Source organism: Sceloporus occidentalis, unplaced genomic scaffold (assembly GCF_023333645.1).
Source record: "Sceloporus occidentalis isolate IW3139 unplaced genomic scaffold, rSceOcc1.0.p SCAF_54, whole genome shotgun sequence".
In the NCBI taxonomy this organism is placed as follows: Eukaryota; Metazoa; Chordata; class Lepidosauria; order Squamata; family Phrynosomatidae; genus Sceloporus; species Sceloporus occidentalis.
Genome location: NW_028317034.1, coordinates 5969198 through 5991172, shown reverse-complemented (window position 1 = coordinate 5991172; position 21975 = coordinate 5969198). Strand labels below are relative to the sequence as shown.

Below are 21975 nucleotides of genomic sequence, written 5' to 3'. Positions count from 1 at the left end.
TCCCCAAAGCATTCACAGGCAGGGGCAGGCCTAGGGCAGAGCCCAGCTAAGGTAAGTCACAGCATGCTACAGTTTAATATTATTATTAAAAACGCATTTTAGATGTCTGTAATTTCACCTAATAGTTGCTTATCCAGAATGGAGAGTTATAGATTGCATGGGCATATGGCTATCAATCCAAGCATAGGTCTTGCATTGTAAAATATTTCACTCCCTCGTACTTGCCTTCTAAGATTTGAATATTGGTTTAAAAGCTTATTTTCATTCCGTTTTAGTTAGTGACTATAATGAACATTTAAATAACGTCTAGTATTCAACAAGTCACTTGGAGGTAATTCTTTTGCTAAGTGGGGGGGGCAGATTAGAATGATAGACTGACAATACGTAACTACCAAGTCAAGCTAGGGTAAAGAGTTATTTAAAGAAGTGCTGCTATCATTGATCATGCAACACATAATCCAGTTAGTATTATGACATGATCTGACATACCAGCTACCATAACTGTTCCCCTCTTATCTGTCAGAACTTTAAAACACGTCCATTTGTATTTTGAAGTTACTTCCTTGTTTAAAAAAAAAATAACCACTAAAAGGTCAGTGTTCAGACTGATACCACTAATCTCACTCATCCTGTTAAACAGCATTATACAAACAAGCATTACAATATGCTATTGTGTATGTCACTAATGTAATAACATCAATAAAATGTCTGTTAAAAATGGCTGCTATTTTGAGAACTTCGCTGATCAGCCAAGTGTGGCCAGCGTTACCTAGCCATGATACTCTGCTTGGTTCAGAAAAAAAATTATAAAAATGGTTAAAAAAAAATACATAAAAAGAACGGTAACATGTAAAAATAATTTCCCACTGATGTCACCATTAGAGGAACCTTCCAGTTCCAAAAAAATGTAAAAAACAAACAAACCAAAGGCCAAAAAAATAAGTTCTAAAAGAGTTAATACTGGCATGTTAAATGCCCACGAGGTGTCTTTTAACACAATGTCCCAATTAACACAGGGGGAAGGGTGACCACATGTCTAATTTCCAATTTGAAAAATGCACACGTCCCAAATGTGGCCTTTTAGCCCCCAAACAACCTGACAAACCCATGTGGGGTATCACTGTACTATGTATGAACACATATTGGGGTGTTGTGTGACAGTGTGTGGGAAAAATAGCACACAAAAAATACTACTGTAAACGTTGACAAAGGCCGGTGGTAAAATGTGTGCATGCAAATACTTAAAACACCAGCATTTGAAATACCCTGGGGTGTGTAGTTTTCAAAAATATATGATTTTATTGGGCACACTGAATTGGCCGGTTTCAAAGATGTACTAAATAGGGCATGGGCAGTGGATCACCAAATGTCAAAGTTCAACATTGAAAAATGCGCATGCCCCAAATGTGGCCCTTTTGCCCCCAAACAGCCAGGCAAACCCATGCATGGGTGGTATCACTGTACTCAGGAGATGTTACTGAACACATATTGGGGTGTTGTGTGACAGTGACTTATACCAGGAGCTGTAAATTCATACCTGAAGTAAAATGTGTGAGAAAAAAAAAAAATTACTACCACAAAGTTAGACAAAGACTGGTGGTAGAATTAGTGCATTGAAATAGTTAAAACACTAGCATTTGAAATACCCTGGGGTGTCTAGACTTATATATATATATATATATATATGGTTTATTGGGTAAATTGCATTGGCCAGCTTCAAAGATACCCGAAATAGCACATGGGGGAATAATTACCAGATTTGGAAAAACTGGTTTTGAAATAGCAAAACGCTACTTGTACTTATAGCCCCATAACGTGCAGAAAAAAGCAAAACATAAAAACATTGGGTATTTCTAAACTCAGGACAAACAGTAGAATTAGCAGGTTTTTTCATTAGTTTTTATAGATGAGAAAAAGATTATTCAAGTAAAAGTCCTTGTTTCTAAATTTTTTTTTATAGTAAATGATATGATATCAAAATAATGACATTTAAAGAAAGCCCTTCTTGTCCTGAAAAAAATATATAACTTGTGTGTGCTTAGTAAATGGGAAAGAAGAAAATTACAGCTAAACACGAGTACCGCAGAAAAAAAAAACAGCCATTGTCACGAAGGGTACAAAAATTTAATCGGCCATTGTCATGAAGGAATTAATTGGTGTGTGTAATACAGACATTAAAGATTATCATTGTTTGTGTGTTATTTCTTAAGCACATTGTATATAGTTGTGACTTTGATGTAGATCAAATACCATTTTATGAATAATTAATGCAGAAAGTGGGGTAATTCCAAAGGATTCATTTACTTTTTCTTGCCACTGTATAAATACAGTATATTTTTTTATGACCCCTCCCTTGGATAAATGTATTTTGCACATGATGCCAATATAAGTGACACAGTCACAGACACATATTTACATTTGATGTCAGTAGGAGGTCCAGCTGACGTCAGGGGCATTACCAGGAAGCCCACTGGCAGGGCAGGCGGCTAGGAAGCCCACTGGAAGGTAGGTACGTCTGGAACACATAACTGGATCGTTGATGTAGCCAATAGACATACACGGGAGACAGCTCAGATGCAGCAAAGCAGTAGCTCAGTATACAGGGCCAGGAACACAATGCTCTAGCAATGAGGCTAGGCTGATGCCTGGTTTATATTGAGCCAAACAATAATTGCCCAAACGAGGGGCAGATGTTTCAAGAGCATTAGGGAACAGCATGGTCCAAGGAGAGGCAGAAAGCCACTGCAACCCAAGATCCCCCCGGTGGAGTAGTGGATAGGTGATTTACCTAGAATCCAAAGGGTTGCAGGTTCAAATCCCTGTGGTGCCTGACGCACCCCATGTCCCAGTTAAGAAGCCCCGGTAGAGTGTCCTGTCCTGGCACCTCCCCCCCTTGAGTATGGCAATATTGCTAACAAACATAACCCTTCTAACCACATTTTCTATAGCAAAACTACTTCACCTCTTTGGGCTCCCCGACTTTATCGTGCAACATGTCACTCACTTCCCACAGTGCCAGCAAACAGTTTGTCAGAAACTATAAAAGGTTCGCCTATCAGAATGCACAATTAAGAATATGAACATTGATTTAAGAATATGAACAACAAATTAAATTTGTATGCTGTTAACAAAGCTATAATAAAACAAACTACCAAAGTGTGACTTAGTGAAAAATGCACATTAGTATTCATTGATCCACATAGCAGGCATAGGTCATATACCCCAAAGGCCAGCCCTGCCACCCAGATTTCATCCACAGGACTTGCCCAGCACCCAGATTGCACACATAGGACTTGCCCAGCACCCAGATAGCATGCACAGGATGTTTTTACTACCTCACCCCCCTTTCTCACTATCCTCCACTTTTCCTATTCAGTTACCTTGCTGAAGTCCTGTGGTGGGAGCGTGAGTCCTCTGTGGCAGCTTTACTGCTGAGTGTCGGGATATGACGTCACCTTCGGCACCGCAACCAAGACAGAGGCCTCGGGCTCCCACCACCACAGTCAGTGCGCCAAAAAAGGTGGCAGCAGGAAGCGGAGGAGACAGGTGCCGAGGGGTTACGGAAAAATTTTTAATGAACGAGCCGCTCATTCATGAGAAAGTTTGCTTGATGTCACCCATTCTGCACTGCTGGTGAATCTGTTTTGTGGACTTTTGAGGCTGTTCAGCTTCTGGATTTGATTTTATTAGGATTTACTATGATGTTTAAAACCACCTATTTTCATGCCAGTATGGTATATGATTACGTAAGGAAGGGGTTAAACAGTTATGTACCTACTTAATATCTGTAGGATACACAGAGAATGTGGCATAACCCAGTAGGCCACAAAGCTAGACCCTAGCCTCAGCTCATTAGGTGATGTGCAAACTGTATGAACTTGCACGAGGACCAACTCATACTACTAAAATAAACAACAAATCAACAAGAATTGACAGCCTGTACATTTTAGAGTCTGTGTATGGGTACCCAAAAGTCCCCTTAATCTTATATAAGAACTCTTTGTTACAGTACTTTTGCACATGGTTATGCAGATCCTATTTTAAAGGCAAAATCAGCGCACTTGTAGTAAAATCTACTACATATGCTTAATACAATTATAGATGATAAAAAAATAAAAGTGTGAAGCTTTGTGTTACATATTACTGTAGAGGTAAATTTACTTATATCCCATTATCATTAAAAATACCATAAGATATATAATATTTACAACAGGATATATAACTTTTTTACATTACACATAAACTTTGTGAGCTCTTTTACAGCACAAGTCGTCGTATTAAGGAATAGTGAATGTATATCAGAAACATGGACCTTCTGGAAATGTGATAATTTATCAGTATCATAATGTTCGTGGAATTATGGACACATTTCAGTGAAATTTTCCCTAAATTATCTTTCAAAGCCCCCTCCACTGTTAGGGAACAGGAAATAAAGGCGTATGTAATTTGTTCATTGTAGTCACATCTGTCTAGAATTTTTCCCCCTGGCCAGCGCTTACTGGTTCATAGACTAGATGTTATGCCCTGAGCTTGTGGCTTTAATTTACTATGAAAAATACCGTAGTTACTCGATTATAAGATACGTTTTTTTCAGAGCTCTCAAATAGAGGTCTGACTACAAGACTAAGATCCAGATCTCCTGCAGCACTGCAGGGGACCTGGATCCTCCTCTCTGGCAGCCAGTGGCCATCTGTGCGATGCGCGCAGACAACCTCCGCTGCTGCCGGCACTTCCTCTGGGGCTTCTATGACGGAGCGCCGGCATCACATGACCTTCCAGTGCTCCACCAGGGCTTCTATGACAGAGCACCGGCGTGACATGACATTCCGGGGCTAAGTCATTGAAGCCCCGGCGGAAGTACCGGCCAGCAGCAGCGGAGGTTGTCTGCGCGCATTGCACAGACCTCCACCAGCTGCCCCACTAGACGCCAGGGAGTCTGAAGCATGTGGGACATGGGGCGGGTATAATGGTTTTCTGGAGGCAGAGTGGCACATAGGGGATTAAAAGGCATATCAGGGGGGCAGAGTGGCATATCTGGGGGCAGATGTGCATAAATGGGGCAGAGTGGCAAATAAAAACAAAAATTAAATATGAAAAAATTGTTTACATGTGAACTATTATTTACTAATAAGGTAGTCTTATATTCAGGCGTTTTCTTTTTTTCCTAAATTAATATTCAAAATTTGAGGGGTCGTCTTATAATTGGGTCATCTTATAATTGAGAAAATACGGTACTCACTTGTTTAATTTAAAGAAAGATCAACATAAATTCACCAAAAAGATTACTGCTAGCTCAGAATTAATTCACAAAAAGATTTAATGCCAGTGTTAAATTTAGAGAATATAGAACCTCAACTGCATATCATAAGAATATGGTTACAACCAAAAACTGTATTATGGATATATGTTTTGTCCCATAGATTATAATTTATCATCCTAACCAACTAACAGCACTCAAAGTTATATCTGCTTTACATCATATGGCAAGTAAAGAGAAACCTAAAAGCTGATTATGAATCAACTTGATTTGCCAGTAGTAAGGCTATTCTGCTAGCCGCCATTATCTGTGGTAATCAAGGGGGGACTGGCCTATGGGGAATTGTTTTTGCTACCCTCCATCTAGTGGTGACTAGGACCAGCCCACTCACAGAGGCAGGATTTGATCCTGTGGTGAAAGCGTGGCTGCAGCTGAAAGAACAGCTGGAAGGAGCCTCTGGGAATGTAAGGGGTGAATTGAGTGAGTGAGTGGGTGAGTATGTATGTATGTGCATATATGTATGAGCATCAAGGGTGTGTTTGTGCATATGTAAATGTATGTGCAAGTATAAATGTGTATGTGTATGTGTAGCATAAGTGTCTGTGTTAGCATGAGTGTATCTGTGCACATATGTATAAACATGAGTGTGGAGCATAAGTATGTGTGTGTTAGTGCTAGAGTGCGTGTAAATATATGTGCCACATGTGGTGTAATATGATGTGATAATGGTCGGGTATAGAAACAATGTTAGGTAGGATTGATGGTGATGGTAGGGGATATGAATATGGTGGCTCTGGGTTGTGGTGAGGGATGGGAATGAATTATGATGGTCAGCTCTACATTTACAAATACATTCACCCACTCTAACACCCTTTACATACACACATGCAGCCACTCTAACACCATACACTTACACACACTTACCCTAACACCATGCCCTTATACATACACAGCCACTCTAATGTTATATACCTACACATACATATATACATACACTAACACTCTCTAATTATCCATTCAGCTTACACACTTCCGCCTCCCTCTTACCCAGTTTGTTCCAATCCACTACATAATGTTATTTTAATATTCCTGACACCCATCCCCCTTAAGGTTATAGATGACAGTCCTTCAATATGCATTCTTCCAAAATAAAAAAAAAAATTAAAACTTGAAAGAAAGAGCTCCATCTGAACAGACCCCCGCAGCACTTCCGCAGCACTGGAGATGACCAGAGATTAGTTTTTTTACCTCTCTTTAGCAGCTATTCCAAACAACAGAACTTTCCACCTCAGTGGTAGTGTGCTGTTGAGTTTGTGTTCAGGTATGATTCCATCAAATGTCTTAGATTGTGTCTTATTCTATAAGAGTGGAAGGCAGCCTATTTTAAGATTAGCACTACAGAAAGTACATTACAGAGCTTTGACTATATAATTAAAGGAGGCAGAGTTTCTTACATGTTGTCCCAATTTAGTTTAGTTGTTACCCTAAAATACAAATTAATTTGTAGTAGAAAGTAGCTGAATTATAGTACAAATTTTGTGGTAAAAAGTAGCATAAACTATAGTGAAAGGTCTTTTATTTCCAGTAAGGGCAGTTTTATATGCAAAATGCATTCTTCACGTGGAGAAAGAATGCAGAACAAAAATAATTCTGTTTACTTACCTCATACCAAAGTCATTGTTACCAAACGAGTAAATCTAGTTTTAGAGAAGCACCCATGCAAAAATATATTTATAACAGAAAGAGGCTCTTTTTTGTATTATAATCAAAGCCTTGTGTGTTTAACTTATTTTTAATTATTTATTATTTGTTATTCTTTGATTACTAAAAAAGCAAACAGCAATCCTTTCACATACTATATAAAAATAACATTGTATGTGAAAGGATTGCTGTTTGCTTTTTTAGTAATCAAAGAATAACAAATAGATTATAAACAATGTTTTATGGTCAATTTTTTCTTTTTCCTGGATATACATATGACACAAATGTATATCCAGGAAAAAGAAAAAATTGACCATAAAACATTGTTTATAATCTCGGCCCATTATCTGTGATTACAAGAAGTATTTTGAGGTGCATCAAAAGGGGCATAGATACCCACGACAAGGAAATAATTCTACCAATGTACAAGTCACTAGTCAGAGCACACATGGAATACTGTGTACAGTACTGGGCACCAGTGTACAAGAAAGATATAGTGGAGCTGGAGAGGGTTCAAAGACGGGCAACCAGAGTAATAAGGGGAATGGGAGGACTACAGTACCCAGAAAGATTATCAGAATTGGGGTTATTTAGTTTGGAAAAAAGACGGCTAAGGGGGGACTTAATAACTATGTATAACTATATAAGGGGGTAGTACAGAAATCACTCCCAGGACCTATTTATACCCAGGACTGTATCTATAACAAGGGGACATCCTCTACGGCTGGAGGAAAGAAGGTTTCTACACCAGCACAGATGGGGGTTCTTTACAGTAAGAGCGGTGATATTATGGAACTCTCTGCCAGAGGAAGTGGTAATGGTAAACTCAATAAAAGAGTTCAAAAGGAGCCTGGACGTGTTTCTTGAAAGCAATAATATTACAAGTTATGGATATTAGATTAATAGGGACAGAACGTTGATCCAGGGATTTATTCTGATTGCCATATTTGGAGTCGGGAAGTAATTTTCCTCCTGGTATGGGGCAATTGGCATCTGCTTCATAAGGGTTTTTTGCCTTCCTCTGGATCAACACAGTAGGGACACAATAGGTATATAGGTTGAACTTGATGGACTTTGGTCTTTTTTCAACCTTATGAACTATGTTACTATGTTACTCAAACCGTATTAACTCACATTTTCCAGTAGACCTGCTGAATTGGCATCTAACTTATCCATGTGCACTCTTTAAATCATGTGAATTGATCTATACCTGCAAAGCTGGGTTTTTGTGTTATTCTGTTGATCCATATCTGCTATGCTATGTTTTCATACATTATTTATGTATACCTGCAAATACAGGGTTCGTATGTCTAACCCTGTATAATGTATAAAAGGAGACATCCCAGGAAGGCATTTATGTAAAATCTAGACTTGTGCATTCGTCTTCGGACGAACATGAAAACGAACACGTAGGCGAAGACGAAGACACACACCACGAAGATCTTCGTGATCGTCTTCTTCTTCGTCTACCACTCTCCCCGGTCCCTTCCCCTTCTAACTTACCTTGGCATCGCGGCAGTTCACAGAAGTGGAAATCCGCAGGTTCGCCGTCATGGGTTACAGGGCAGTGCGAATGAGCCTATTGGTCGCCTACAGGGACCTCCTCTGGCATCAACCAATTGGTTGATGCCAGAGGAAGACCCTGCAGGTGACCAATAGGCTCACTCGCACGGCCTTTGTAACCCCTGACAGCGAACCTATGGATTTCCGCTCCCGTTAACCCCTTCGATGCTGCGTTAGATAACGGGAGCGGAAATCCATAGGTTAAAGGGCCGTGCAAGTGACCAATAGGCTCACTCGCACGGCAACAAGTGCACCAGGAGCCTAAAAGTCTGTACGAGCGACCAACAGAGTCGCTTGTACAGACTTTAAAAAGTTAACCCCTAATGAAGCAACTTGTCCGGCAGATCCCACTGGTCTCCCTGTTCTATCATTTATTTATTGACCAATAAAGTCGCTCATACGGACATTTAACTGATAGAACAGAGAGACCAGTGGGATGTGCTGGGTAAGTTGCAGCATTGCGGTTTTAAAAATCTGTACGAGCGACTCTGTTGGTCGCTCGTACAGACTTTTAAAATCCCAATGCTGCAACTTACCCGGCACATCCCACTGGTCTCCCTGTTCTCTCAGTTAAATGTCCATATGAACGACTTTATTGGTCGCCCAAAGAGAAGACAGGAACAGGCGAATATTTGCGGAATACGAAGATTTTTTTCCCCCCGAAGACGAGCACGAAGACGAACACGAAGAGCCCCCTGGTGCCCAAGTCAACTCACTGCCTTTTGTTGCTCTGCTGAGTGTCTCTGCCCTTCTTTAGTTTAATGACTTTAACAACATAGCATCTAATACATATATAACATGTTTGTCCCAGTAGGACTCAAAGCGTGCTAATTCATCTGGGGCTGAATAATACATGTTATTATCACCCAATTGATAGCACTCATTTATCAACCTGCCAAGATTTTAACCCATGTCCTTGAGGTTTGAACAGGCTCTGCAGTACAGTATCTAAGCAGGAAGTTAAACATGTGTTAATAAATTGTAGAGCTGCATAAATCTAAACCACAAACATCCAAGTGCTTTGATTATAACTAAGTTTAATAAAAGGTGGAACATTACAGATATTTCTAAGATCACTTTATTATTCTGAAATTGTAGCCTCGTCATAATTTCATCCAAATTACTGATTGGCCATTGGTCAGTCTCATATTTTAGCAGAATATCAGTTATAGACAACGTAAACTTGTCCTCTGACTATATAGTAATTTCCATATTTGTACTTTACACCAGTATGGTATCAGTACTTTAATCATTAAACAGTGCATTGATACTTAAAGCATAACATATATATTTTACAGAAGTATCTATTTTGCAGAGCCCATGAGGAAGTCAGCTCAGAAAATCTGAACTATTACAAGGAACTGAAGCCTGAAGAAGTGCTGTAAATGACCTTTGACATCAATTTAAAACTGTATTTTTATATATTACTGTGCCTTCAAACACTGAATTACCAACATAATATATTCTGTACTCTTCATATAAATCTCTGGGTTCAATGCCAAGATAAAGCTCTTACAATTTTAATACAAATGTTTGTGGTGAGTGTTGTTCATTAATTTGTAATACGTACCGTATTGGCTCGGATATAGGCCGCACCCGAAAAGTTAGGTGCTTTTTCAAAGAAAATTTTTTTTTAGTAAAAAAAAACAAAACACTTAGTGGAACAGATATGCTGCCACTCTGCCCTTCCCAGATATGCTGCCACTCTATCCCCCCCTGGGATATGCACTCTGCCCCCGAGATGTGCCCCCCCCTGAGATATGCTGCCACTCTATCCCCCCCCTGAGATATGTTGCCACTCTGCCCCCAAGAGGTCCCCCCCCTAGACTTACCGGTACAGACTCCCCGGGGTCTTGCAGGGCCGGCGGGGGACAACTACGCAGTACGCGTATTTAACTTCTGGTGCGGAAGTGCCGGCAAGGAAGATTGTTAGCGTACATCGCGCAGACGTTCACCGGCTGCGGGGATGCAAGCGTTAACAACCTCTCGCTGCTGGCACGTCTGCACGATGTGCTTTAACAATCTCCCTTGCCTGGCCTCCCCCCGTGGGAATTCCCGGCAAGGGAGATTGTTAAAGCACATCGTGCAGATGTGCCGGCAGCGGGGGCTGTTTACGCACATCGCCGCTGCCGGTGAACGTCTGCGCGATGCGCTTAGACAACCTCCCGTGCCGGTACTTCCCCCGTGGGAAGTGCTGGCAGGGGAGGCTATCTGAGCGTATCAGAGAGTAGGATGCAGGTCCCCTGCACCGCTGCGGGGGATCTGTATCCTAAGCCTGCTGCCTGCCCGGCACTAGACCCCGGGTGCTAGACCCCGAATATAGGCCGCACCCCCACTTTAAAGACTTAAAGTGGGGGGAAAAAGTGCGGCCTATATTCGAGCCAATACAGTATATTTTTCTGCATCCAATATATATCTTTTTTTTTAAACCCTGGTACTTCCACATGTTTGTAGATTATCTTGTTCCTATGCCACATTCAACATTCCACATAAACTATTGTGTTAGGTGTAATATGGCATTTGGTTTGTTATACACTGTGTGCATAATTATTAGGCAAGTTGAATTTGTAAGGATTAATTTTATTATTGAACAACTATAGTGCTCTCTGTGTGTGCACAATTATTGGGCAACTATTAGTGTCCAGAATTATTATGTAACATAAATGAAAAACTAATAATTTTCCCATCTTATGTGTTTATTTTCATCTATTAAAGTGAGAATACTAAACAAACAACAAAAAATTTATAAATATTTTCCAAAAAAATTACTGACCAATATGATTTTGAGTCTGTCAGTTTCTTGATCTGTTGACGATCAACTTTTTGGTCAGGTGAGGAAGGGGGCCATGCAACTTTTTTAATCTTTAAGGCCTTTTACTGGCTAGCCACACAGTGGAGTACTTTGATGCATGCGATGGAGTATTGTCCTGCATAAAAATCATGGTCTTCTTGAAAGATGCAGACTTTTTCCCGTACCACTGCTTGAAGAATGTGTCTTCTAAATCTGGCCCGAAAAGGTCCAACTAGCTCATCTATCATAATACCAGCCCATACCAGTACCCCTTCTCCACCTTGCTGGCGTCTAAGTCGAAGTGGAGCTTTGTGCCGTTACTGATCCAGCCACAGGCCCATCCATCTGGACCGTCAAGAGTCACTCTCATCTCATCAGTCTATAAAAATCTGTCTTCAGACATTTTTGGTTATGGTTATATTCACAAGTTTCCTTCTGAAATCCCTCTATCTCCATTGTCGTCTTACTCTCCATCCGTATAGAACCCTTTTGAAACATAAAAGGGCAAGAGACAAATTCCCCTCATACCTCCTCCAAGTGAACAGTCCATGAGTGGAGGTAAGGTCTGTTCAGCCACTGCCATAGACTTCTCATGAATAATTCCCCTGTGGTCTAAGTACCACCAACTACTTATTTTGCCCTGCTTTAAAGATAACCTTGCACCATCTCTGTCCTCTACTTTTCTGTTATTCTGTGAAAGGTTTCTGAGACAAGGTGTAACAGTTGTTTGGGTGTTTATGTGTATATTAGAGCTCTGCGAGGGACGGCTTTTTTAATCCCGCCCGCTCCCGCAGATTTTTTGCCCGCTCCCGCAATGTGGGTGTTCCACTCCCGCCTGCTCCCGCCACATTTGTGGCCACCTCCTTATCTGAACTGCAGAGTTCCCGCGCAGTCCCGCAAGGCTGCATTCTCGCTGCTCCCTCACAGTGTCTCTTCTCTTGCTCCGCCCAGGAACAAGGCGGAGTCACGGGAAGTGATGTCACATCTTTTGTTCCTGGGCGGGGCAAGAGAGGAGACACTGTAAGGGAGCAGCGAGAAGGCAGCCTTGCGGGACTGCGCGGGATTACCGGGACCCGCAGGTACAGTACCTGACCGCCTGCTCCCGCAGCACCAGCAAGACCGCCCCGCGCCCGCAAGTTTTTTGCACTCCTCTAGTGTATATCGTTTGTAGAGATGCATTTAATAATTGGAACTGTGATTAGCTGGAATGTGCATTTGCTGTGGAAATGGTGTGTACCGATATCACTTTGCTGGTTAACTTTAATATTATTAGATTTAGTGAATTTTAAAGCCTAATGTTATGTTTAAAGCTGATTGATGGAAACTGACCCAATATATGCACAATGCTGCTCTCAGGTTCCTTTATTACAGCAGAACAGCTGAGCCCTGTACAGCTTGGTACCTACAATATACAACATAATGAAAAGGAGCCTGGCTCATTGCACTCCTTCTTGTGTTACAAGACAAGTGTTGTGCTCTAGCTCACTCCAGCTTCCCCAGTTATAGCTTATAAGAATTGAATTAAGATTCAGTGCTGTCAAAACAAAGGCTTATAGATGAGATTCAGCATTGATATTTTTCACATGGTGGAAAGCGTACCAGATATATTGGGAAGCTCTCTGTTATTGCATCAATGGTTTTAGTAAAGTTCCATTCTCCAGCGTTTATATTATGAAACATGAATCACCCCAATAAAAACGTGAACAACAGTAATATCCCTATAAACAAGTTTATACAACAACGTATTAGCAATTTTATTAAGAAAACTGCCCTGTCCGACTGATGATCTTTATAGCTTTATAGTTTAAGTACTTTTTAATAGATGGTATTTATAGTTTGAGTGAGGCATGTAACATATAAAATGTCCCAGTGGATGGGTGGATAAAGGTATTCACCTTTTCACTGTACATCTACCAACATAACTCATTCTAGTGTTTTGTATTTGTTCTTACTCACCTCATTTGGTGATTCAAACACTTCTGAAAACTGTTTTTCATATTATGAAGGCAGCCATGTAAGCTAAAAAACCATAGACACTTAAACACCAATCACAAATTCTTATGTTTCCCTTAGGACAAATAAAGTTGGAATGTCATTGTTTCCACAAAGTTGTTGATAAACAACAATTCTGATGCACAGTGAATTAACGTGGAACAATGAGCAGGAATACTCCATTGATTGATACAGTAATTGCACCACTTGAATTGTGCTTTATAAATAATAACTCATGTATTAAATGTTCAACCTAAATACAGAGAAGTGGCACTCAACAAGGCTATACGTTAAAGTTGTTTCTTTTTTACAAAAAATGTGTCTATTTGAATGACTGAGTGATCTGCTGACCTGCCTGCCCTGTCATCAAGGGAAAATATGTACTTCTTGAGAAAAACACATTTGAGCATTGACACAGAATATGCATTATTTGAAATACATGACTAACATAGTTATCATATGCATTCATACATGCTAACACCTTTTACCTCTTTTAAAAATGAAACTTACGGCTGAGATGCAATGTCGGTGACTGGGGCAACATAGTTGATAGGAACATATCCCTCTAGATTTTCTCTTGGACTCAAAAGTCTGGCTTTCAACCAATTTTGCTGATTGCTGTTCAGTATCTGCATACGGTCCCCGGCAAAGATACTGAGCTCATCGGGAGTACGTGCCTGGTAATCATATAGAGCTACATACGTTGGTCCAATGATAGGAGTAACTGTTTTCCTACTACTGCCTCCTGTAATACTTGTGTCATTATTGCCCCAAGGCAACAAACGGCATATGGCTTGACAGTGCTTCCTACAGGAATTTCCCATCCTTTAGGTCAGATTCCTTAATAATTCCCTGCACAGTTAGAAAAATAACTATATACAGTTCCACATAACAAAAAATTCTTGATGATATGCTCGTCAAGTGCGAAAAGACAGAGGTCAGTTTCACCCTGATAACTTGAATTAAATGTCTAAGAAACTGAGAAAAACACTATAAGCTATATTCGCTTATTAGTTAGTAGTATTCTGAAGAAGCTTCTTCACTTGTGTTGCGTTGCCAGGGCCTGCATTCTTCAATCCATCTGTGATGTCTGCTCCTCTTTTCAATTACTGAAAAAGACACAATCTACACCATCAGGTGTTTCAGAATATATGTAGGAGTATACGTACTCTAGACAAAGTGCAATTTACTTCCTGGTGAAGGAATGCATGCATTTCATTCCAAGACACGCCCTCATTATATGATTGTTAAATCCTGTGGTTTTACCTACAAGACAAAATCTGCAACGCCTTCTGGAAATGTTCCGGTTGTTTACCTGTTGAGTATGAGGGTGCCTCCTTGGACAGTTATTGGAAACCTTTTCGGACTACAGTGAAAAAGAGCATGGTTGAACACTATCCAAAGGAATGGAGAACTTGTACCTACAACAAGGGCGTTACGTCATCTGGTTAATTTACAACTGGAGATTACTTGAGTAATAAAGACGATATTGTTCAGCAGCTGCCAGGAAAATGTAAATTTAGATCTAATTTTGAAGTACAAAATGTAACTAATGTCCTAAACTTTAGATGGTGGTTTGCTTTACATACTTTAGTAACCGGCTTACAGAAGCAGTGATTTCTGTTTGCATAGATCAAAAGGGTATCTATCTGCAACACTGGGTTTAACTGAACTTGCATTTTTTAGTAATTACATATATTCTACATTTTAAAGATTTTTTTCACCCATTAATCCCTAATTATTGCAAGCAAAAGGTGATATGGTGCACTTTTAAAAAACTAAAATAATTTGATTATGTACAAATATAGTGCAAATATATGTTTTTTTATAGAACATTCCACTCCACTCACATTTTAGTTGGTGAGGAAAATATAGTGCCATATCTCAATATTGTACTGTATTTTTTTTTTCTTTTTTAATGTTTATATCCTTATATGTTGGATATATGAGACCAAACTACAGTACATAATTGGGTAAATGATTATTTTTGTTTTTTTAAAAGCACACAATATCACCTTTTGTTTGCTGTTATCTTCTAATGTATTTGTGATTTAGGGAAGCACATAGATATTGGTGTTGCTGGTAGATTTTTTGTTAAATCCATAATTATTCCTTACAAAAATATGATACAAGTATAGAGAAAGACAAAACAAATTAATGAATTTTAAAAACCCTATGTCACACCCTCGGGTTCCTTTGCCAGCGGGCGGGGGTCCGTCCGCGGTACACGGAGACCCGATACGGTCACCCCGGGTTCCGAGGACGTTACCCCGCTCGCGGCGCACGGATGCCCGAGGCACCGGCGGTCTCCGATCCCGCCGGTGATCAATCCCGTGACTGCCGGTACGGGAGAAGGAGGAGCACTATAGGAACTTCTCAACGAGCAATCCTATGATTGCTCGCCGGCAGAGGAGTTCCCAGAAAAAGGTACTTACCTCTCCTCCGGTCGTCCGTTGCTCCTCTAGGGGCGCTGCTATGCAGAACCCAGGGAATTGATGGACGGCTGGAGGCGTGGCCATGACGTTAGTGGAGGCGGGGCCTGAGAGTGTCACCCTGTTGTGGTCTTCTAAAGTGTTCCTGAGAGTTTGCTGCTGTTTACTGTTTTTTTGACCCTTTCATTGCCTGGTTACAATTTGTCAAACGATTCTGTACCTCTGCCTGTGATTCCCGTGTACCGACCCGGATTGTCTGCCTATCCTCTCGTGTTATTTACCTTGGCATGTCTGACTAACAGTTACTGACCTGGCTACCCTGACCATTCTTCTGGAATTACTCCTTCTGTGCTGATCCGTTGGTTCTGCGTATTTGGCTGTGTCACCTTGCTACATTACTCAGTGCATACCTACCATCTGCTGTCACAGAGGCCTCCTCACTGTTGGGATCATCCAAGTCCTGGATTTTCACTGTCAGGGATCCTTCTCTCTCAGTGAGTATCCGGGCAGAAGAACTTTTGCGGTGAGTGCCTCAGGTGTAGCGGACGCGACACCCTACTCACACTGCAACATTGTATTATTTTGTCCATATCAAAAGGGTAAATTGGGGATTACTCTAGCCTTGGTGAAGAGATAATCTTAATTTTATTAAAGACAGGAAATGAATATTTGCATTACGTTCCTTACTGAAAACCTCCAGCAAGAAAGAAAAAATAAAAAAAGCATAGTGTATAAAGTCCAGATTGGACCCTCCAAAATAGTCTTCCAACATAAAAGGTAAGTACCACTGGATTCAGGCTAAAAGAGAAAAAACATTGTGAAAGTAAACTGTGTATGGTATGTGAAAAACATCAACACATTGAACCGAACAATGACTTATAATAACTAGCAAGTCTAAAAATACATAGAGAAGGGTGGGATACTTAGATAACAGGGTGGGAAATATTCGCCTCCTGTCTTTAATAAGACTTAGGTTATCTCTTCATCAAGGCTAGAGTAATCCCCAATTTTGTAGCAAGATAGGGCATATTTGCAATTTCAATGCTATCCCACAAAAACAGAAGAAATAGAAAGTCCTAAAAGTCCGACGCCATTAATATGGCTGACAATGAACCACCTGAGTCAAGAGCTGCCGATGCCGCAGCACTTCTGACTGAGTGTGCGCTGAGGACATAGTCAATGGGAAACCGTTGAAGAACTAGACTTAGTCCTGCAAGAGACCAAGAAGGATACACCCTAGGGAGAGAATGGAAAATAGTCTGTATCGAAAGCTCTGATACCGGCCCCTCTGCCCCAAAAATGGTCACCACCATGGAATACTCTCTGCATAGATGTTTGAGCCCTAGAAAGGAAGGTGAAGATGTTCACATGCCAATTCAGATAGTTGATGAAGCTATCGACAAACAGTAGGCCCTTGGCTTCGGTGCCCAATTCTTTAGTCGCAAGTTCCATCAGTTTCCCATCTAGTTTGAGTGGTTCCGCCTTCCATCTCTCTGTCAAGATAGCCAAGTTGGCATTGCCCAATAAACACAGCCCGCGTTGTGCCCACTCACGTGCATGGAATACATCCATTGGGGAGCCTTCTGTGAGTGCTTCATCTGCCATGTTGTAGCGTTGCCCGCTACATCCAGCAGTTTATCTTGTGTGGATTTTAAGCATTGTTCAAGGCCCTCACTTGGTTCTTTCCCCTTGTGTGATACAAATAAGTCAAAGGTGGGATCAAAGTACAGCGTGTTTGCAATTTAATCGGGGAGCGTGGGGCGCGGGCGAGGTAGCTAGTACTGTGGGAATTCGGCTATATGTGTTGGTGAGACCCATTCGGATGGGCGAGGGTGTAAGGGAGATATGTATGCAGTGGGGCGAGCTAACTTGGGCCTAGCACCTGCTAAATGCACGTATTGCCGCAGATCAAACTCGACGGCGGTGCAGGTAAGAGGCGTGTGCGGGATGGTGCGCGCATGGATGCATTCGAAAATGGTGAAAATGGGTGAGAGGCAGGATAGGCCGCTGAATGAGCAGGGAACTCAATTAGACTAGTGGAGATGTCAGCGAGCGAGAAAACGTACAGCACTGATGGACATAGTAAAAAAATAAAAATAAAGAAGAAGAAGTTGAGGATAACCAAGAAAATAACAGCCCAGTATTGCTGGGTATATCGAAATCAGAAGACAGAAAGGATCGGGAAGGCTTCCCTAATAGAAGCTATAATAGTAGATTAATAGTGAGATATACAGAAAAAATGAAAAATACACATAAACAGTGCAACCATATGTGGGTATGAACCAATATCTCATAGAAATAAACCAGAGGACTTTATACACTATGCTTTTTTCTGATTGGTTGTTTTTGTTTTAACATGTTTCTTTGCTGCTGGAGGTTTTCCGTAAAGAAGGTAAGAAGGTAATGCAAATATGAAGCCTCCTGTCTTACAATAAAATTAGGTCCTTATTATGTCAATCTTGGCAGAGCAGATGCATGCAATGTAGACTTCCAACTCCCCCAAATCATCAAAATAAAGCACAAAAAAAAGTTTATTCTTGGAGTATTCAGTGAATGCCAGAATGTGGACAGACGTGGACAGATAACCCATATCACATTAAATTAGCGCTTACTCATAGGCCTAAGTTATTGCTGTTCAAAGTCTATACTCTGAACAAATTGCAAGTAGTTTTCTACAATAGTCTCTAAACAAATGTCAGTAGTAATATGGGTATATCCATTAGTAGCTGTTAAAAAGGAAAAGTAAAGCAATTAAACAATCTCAGATCACTTGCATAACTATTGTTGGCCAGCTTTGCTTTTTTTATTTAATTGTGACATTCACATTCACTGTTATTTTTTATCCAAAAGTCATACCTTTAAATAGCCTGTAAGAAATCTCAGAAAAGCTGACAAAGTGAAATAGGTAACTAAATACATAAGTCAAACATCAGCAAACAAAAATGCATCTGAAATGCATACCACAAATTTTATAGTCCTTATGTACAATACCAAATATAGACAAGATGTAAATAATAATATTAACCCCTTAACGTCCATTGCCAGGTCAGGCACGTCATGCCAAAGGGTCACTTAACGACCTATGACGTGCCTGACACGTCATGAGACTTAAACAAGCTTAGAAAGTGATCAATGATCACTTTCTAAGCTTAAACGGTGTTGCTGTAATGCCTCGATGTCGGTGGTCACCCGTTTTAAAAGCGTTTAGGAGGCGATCAACGATCACCTCCTAAACTTCAATGGTGTCGCTGGAATGCCTCGATCAGGAGGCATCCAGCGACACCAAATACTTACCCGGAGAGCGGTCACAGCCGCAGCTGCACGCAGTCTTCGCCATCCACAAGATGGCGGCGGCCCGGGAAAAAAAATTATAAAGTTGAAAAAGTTCGCTAGACAGTCTCCAGACCCTCTAGAGAACTCTGGCTCCACTTGCAGGTTGAATACAGGTACTGCATTCAACCATACAAGTCAATGGAGCCCAGCTTTCTAATCACTATGTGATTAGTAAAATATAAAAAAAAAAAAAAGGAAAAAAACAAAAAGCTTAAAAAAAACATAGTAACATTTAAAAATTATTATGCTTTAGAGGAACTATCCAGTTCCAGCAAAATGTAAAAAAAAAGTCCAGAAAGAGTAAAATAAATAAAATAAAAAAATAAAGTTTATTATTATGAGCAAGTGCTAAAATTAGCGCTGTATCTTCCCAAAAATCCTGACATGGAAAAATTTTAATAAAAGCATTTCAAATACCCAAGGGGTGTCTAATTTAAAAAAATGAATGGTTTGATGGGGTAAATTGGAGTGGCCGGGCTCAAAACAGGCACAGACTGACCGAAATGGGGGGAAAAAAAGCGCACTTCCAAAATGTGGCATTTTAACCCCAAACACCAGACAAACCAATACATGTGGGGTATGACTGAACTCAGGAGATGTTCCTGAACACATATTAGGGTGTTGTTTGATAGTGACGTATACCTGGAGCTAAAAATATATACCCAAAGTACAATTTGTGTGAAAAAGATTAAAAAAAAAATACCACCACAAAGTGTGGCAAAGGCTGGTAGTAGAATCTGATGCATGGAAAGGGTTAAATACTACCATTTTAAGTACCTTGGGGTGTCTAGTTTTCAAAAATATATGGTTTTATGAGGTAAATTGTAGTGGCCAGGCTCAAAGATAGGGCATAGGCACAGACTGACCAAAATAGGGGAAAAAAAAGCGCACTTCCCAAATGTGGCCTTTTAACCCCAAACAGCAGTCAAACCCATGCATGGGTGGTATCACTGTACTCGAGAGATGTTGTTGAACACATATTAGGGTGTTGTTTGATAGTGACATATACCTGGATCTATAAATGTATACCCAAAGTACAATTTGTGTAAAACAAAAAATACCAAAAAAATACTAACACAAAGTTTGGCAAAGCCTGTGGTGGTAGAATCTCATGCATGGAAAGGGTTAAAATACTAGCATTTGAAATACCTTGGGGTGTCTAGTTTTCAAAAATATATGGTTTGATGGGGTAAATTGAATTAGCCGGCTTCAAAGATGGTCCTATTAGGACATGGGGGCAGAATGACCAGATGTAAAAGTTCAAGTTAAAAAATGTGCACTTCCTAAATGTGGCATTTTACCTCCAAAACAACCCGACAAACCCATGCATGGGGGGTATGACTGTACTCGGGAGATGTTGCTGAACACATATTGGGGTGTTGTTTGAAAGTGATGTATACCAGGAGCTGTAAATCCATACCTGAAGAGCAATTTTAGCGATAAAAAACACAAAATAAATTACTACCACAAAGTTTGACAAAGACTGGTGGTAGAATTAGTGCATGGAAAGAGTTAGCATTTGAAATACCTTGGGGTGTCTAGTTTTCAAAAATATATGATTTGATGGGGTAAATTGCATTGGCCGGCTTCAAAGATACCCTAAATGGCACATGGGGGGAAGAATTACCAGATTTGGAAAAAATGGTTTTTAAATAGCAAAACGCTACTTGTACTTAATGCTCCATAACGTGCAGAAAAAAGCAAAAAAAAAACATAAAAACATTGGGTATTTCTAAACTCAGGACAAATAGTAGAATATATTTAGTAGGTTTTTTCATTAGCTTTTTTGGATGAGTAAAAGATTTTTGGGGTAAAAGTCAGAAAATGTGGGGTTTTTTTAAATTTTTCATCATATTTCTTTTTTTTTTTTTTTTGGAAATTAGATAATATGATTAAAACAATGGTATCTGAAGAAAGCCCTTCTTGTCCTGAAAAAAACAACATATAATTTGTGTGGGTTCACTAAATGAGTGAAGAGAAAATTACATCTAAACACGAACACCGCAAAAGTGTTAAAACAGCCTCGGTCCCAATGGTACAAAAGGTAAAACACAGCCTGGTCCTTAAGGGGTTAATATATTCACATGTTGGTGTAATCACATATTTAAAAATGCCAGTATAATACAACTAATGGACACAGCAAATATTATATGAAAAATACATGAAAATACATCAAAGGAAGCACCTTCTACACACGTAAGGGGGATGTTTTTAGACCTCCTGTAAATCTTGTGCAAGCCAGCACTGTAGCTGAGCTTGTGGTGAGTATAGCCTGGATGTGTACAAGTTAACAGGTGATGTCCTTAACTTCGGAGCTGGGGAGCAGGAACATAATGCAATTGCATAGAGGGGAATTCTGATGAATTGCTGCATGCATTAGCACGGGAAAAAAGTGCTAATTTAAAGGTGATACTCTGATATCATTTGCATGGATGACGGCTGGAGTGTGCTTTGAATAATAGCAAATAATGGCCACTCTTTACTCTCTTGTGCTTGGTGGTCAATTAGAGGAGCAGAGAGATTTGTGCTTGTGTTAGTTTAAATATATCTTATCCTTTGATGCATTGGATAAAGACCACTTAAAGTCTTGTTTTATTTTACATTATGCAAATGAGCAGAGATGAGGCAGAGATATCCAGGACTATCCTTTGCATAGGTCAAAATGGAGGTCGCTGTCAGAAGGTGAACTGTAAGAAAGGTAGAGGAAGAGCTGTGAGAGAGAGACAAGGAGTAGAGTGAGTTACCTTATGATGTTAGTTTGTGAGTCTGTGTGGTGTTATACATGTGTAGGTTTCTATATGGTGTTAGTGTGTGTTAGTGTATGTCAATAGCATATGTACGTGTTACTGTAGGATGTTAGTGCATGAAAGTGTATGTTGTGGATGCGTGTCTGCCTATGGTGTGAG

General features: G+C 40.2%; 1 protein-coding gene across 1 annotated transcript in view; it reads right to left on the bottom strand.

The window, feature by feature from the left end:
• LOC149288072 (tyrosine-protein kinase FRK-like) overlaps window positions 1–14128 on the bottom strand; it is a 51169-nt gene extending 37041 nt beyond the window's left edge. The window contains exon 1 of the mRNA XM_089492192.1: window positions 13815–14128. Coding sequence (XP_089348318.1) covers window positions 13815–14128 — 314 coding nt within the window. The remainder of the gene's footprint in view (window positions 1–13814) is intronic.
• Window positions 14129–21975: the final 7847 nt, after the last annotated feature.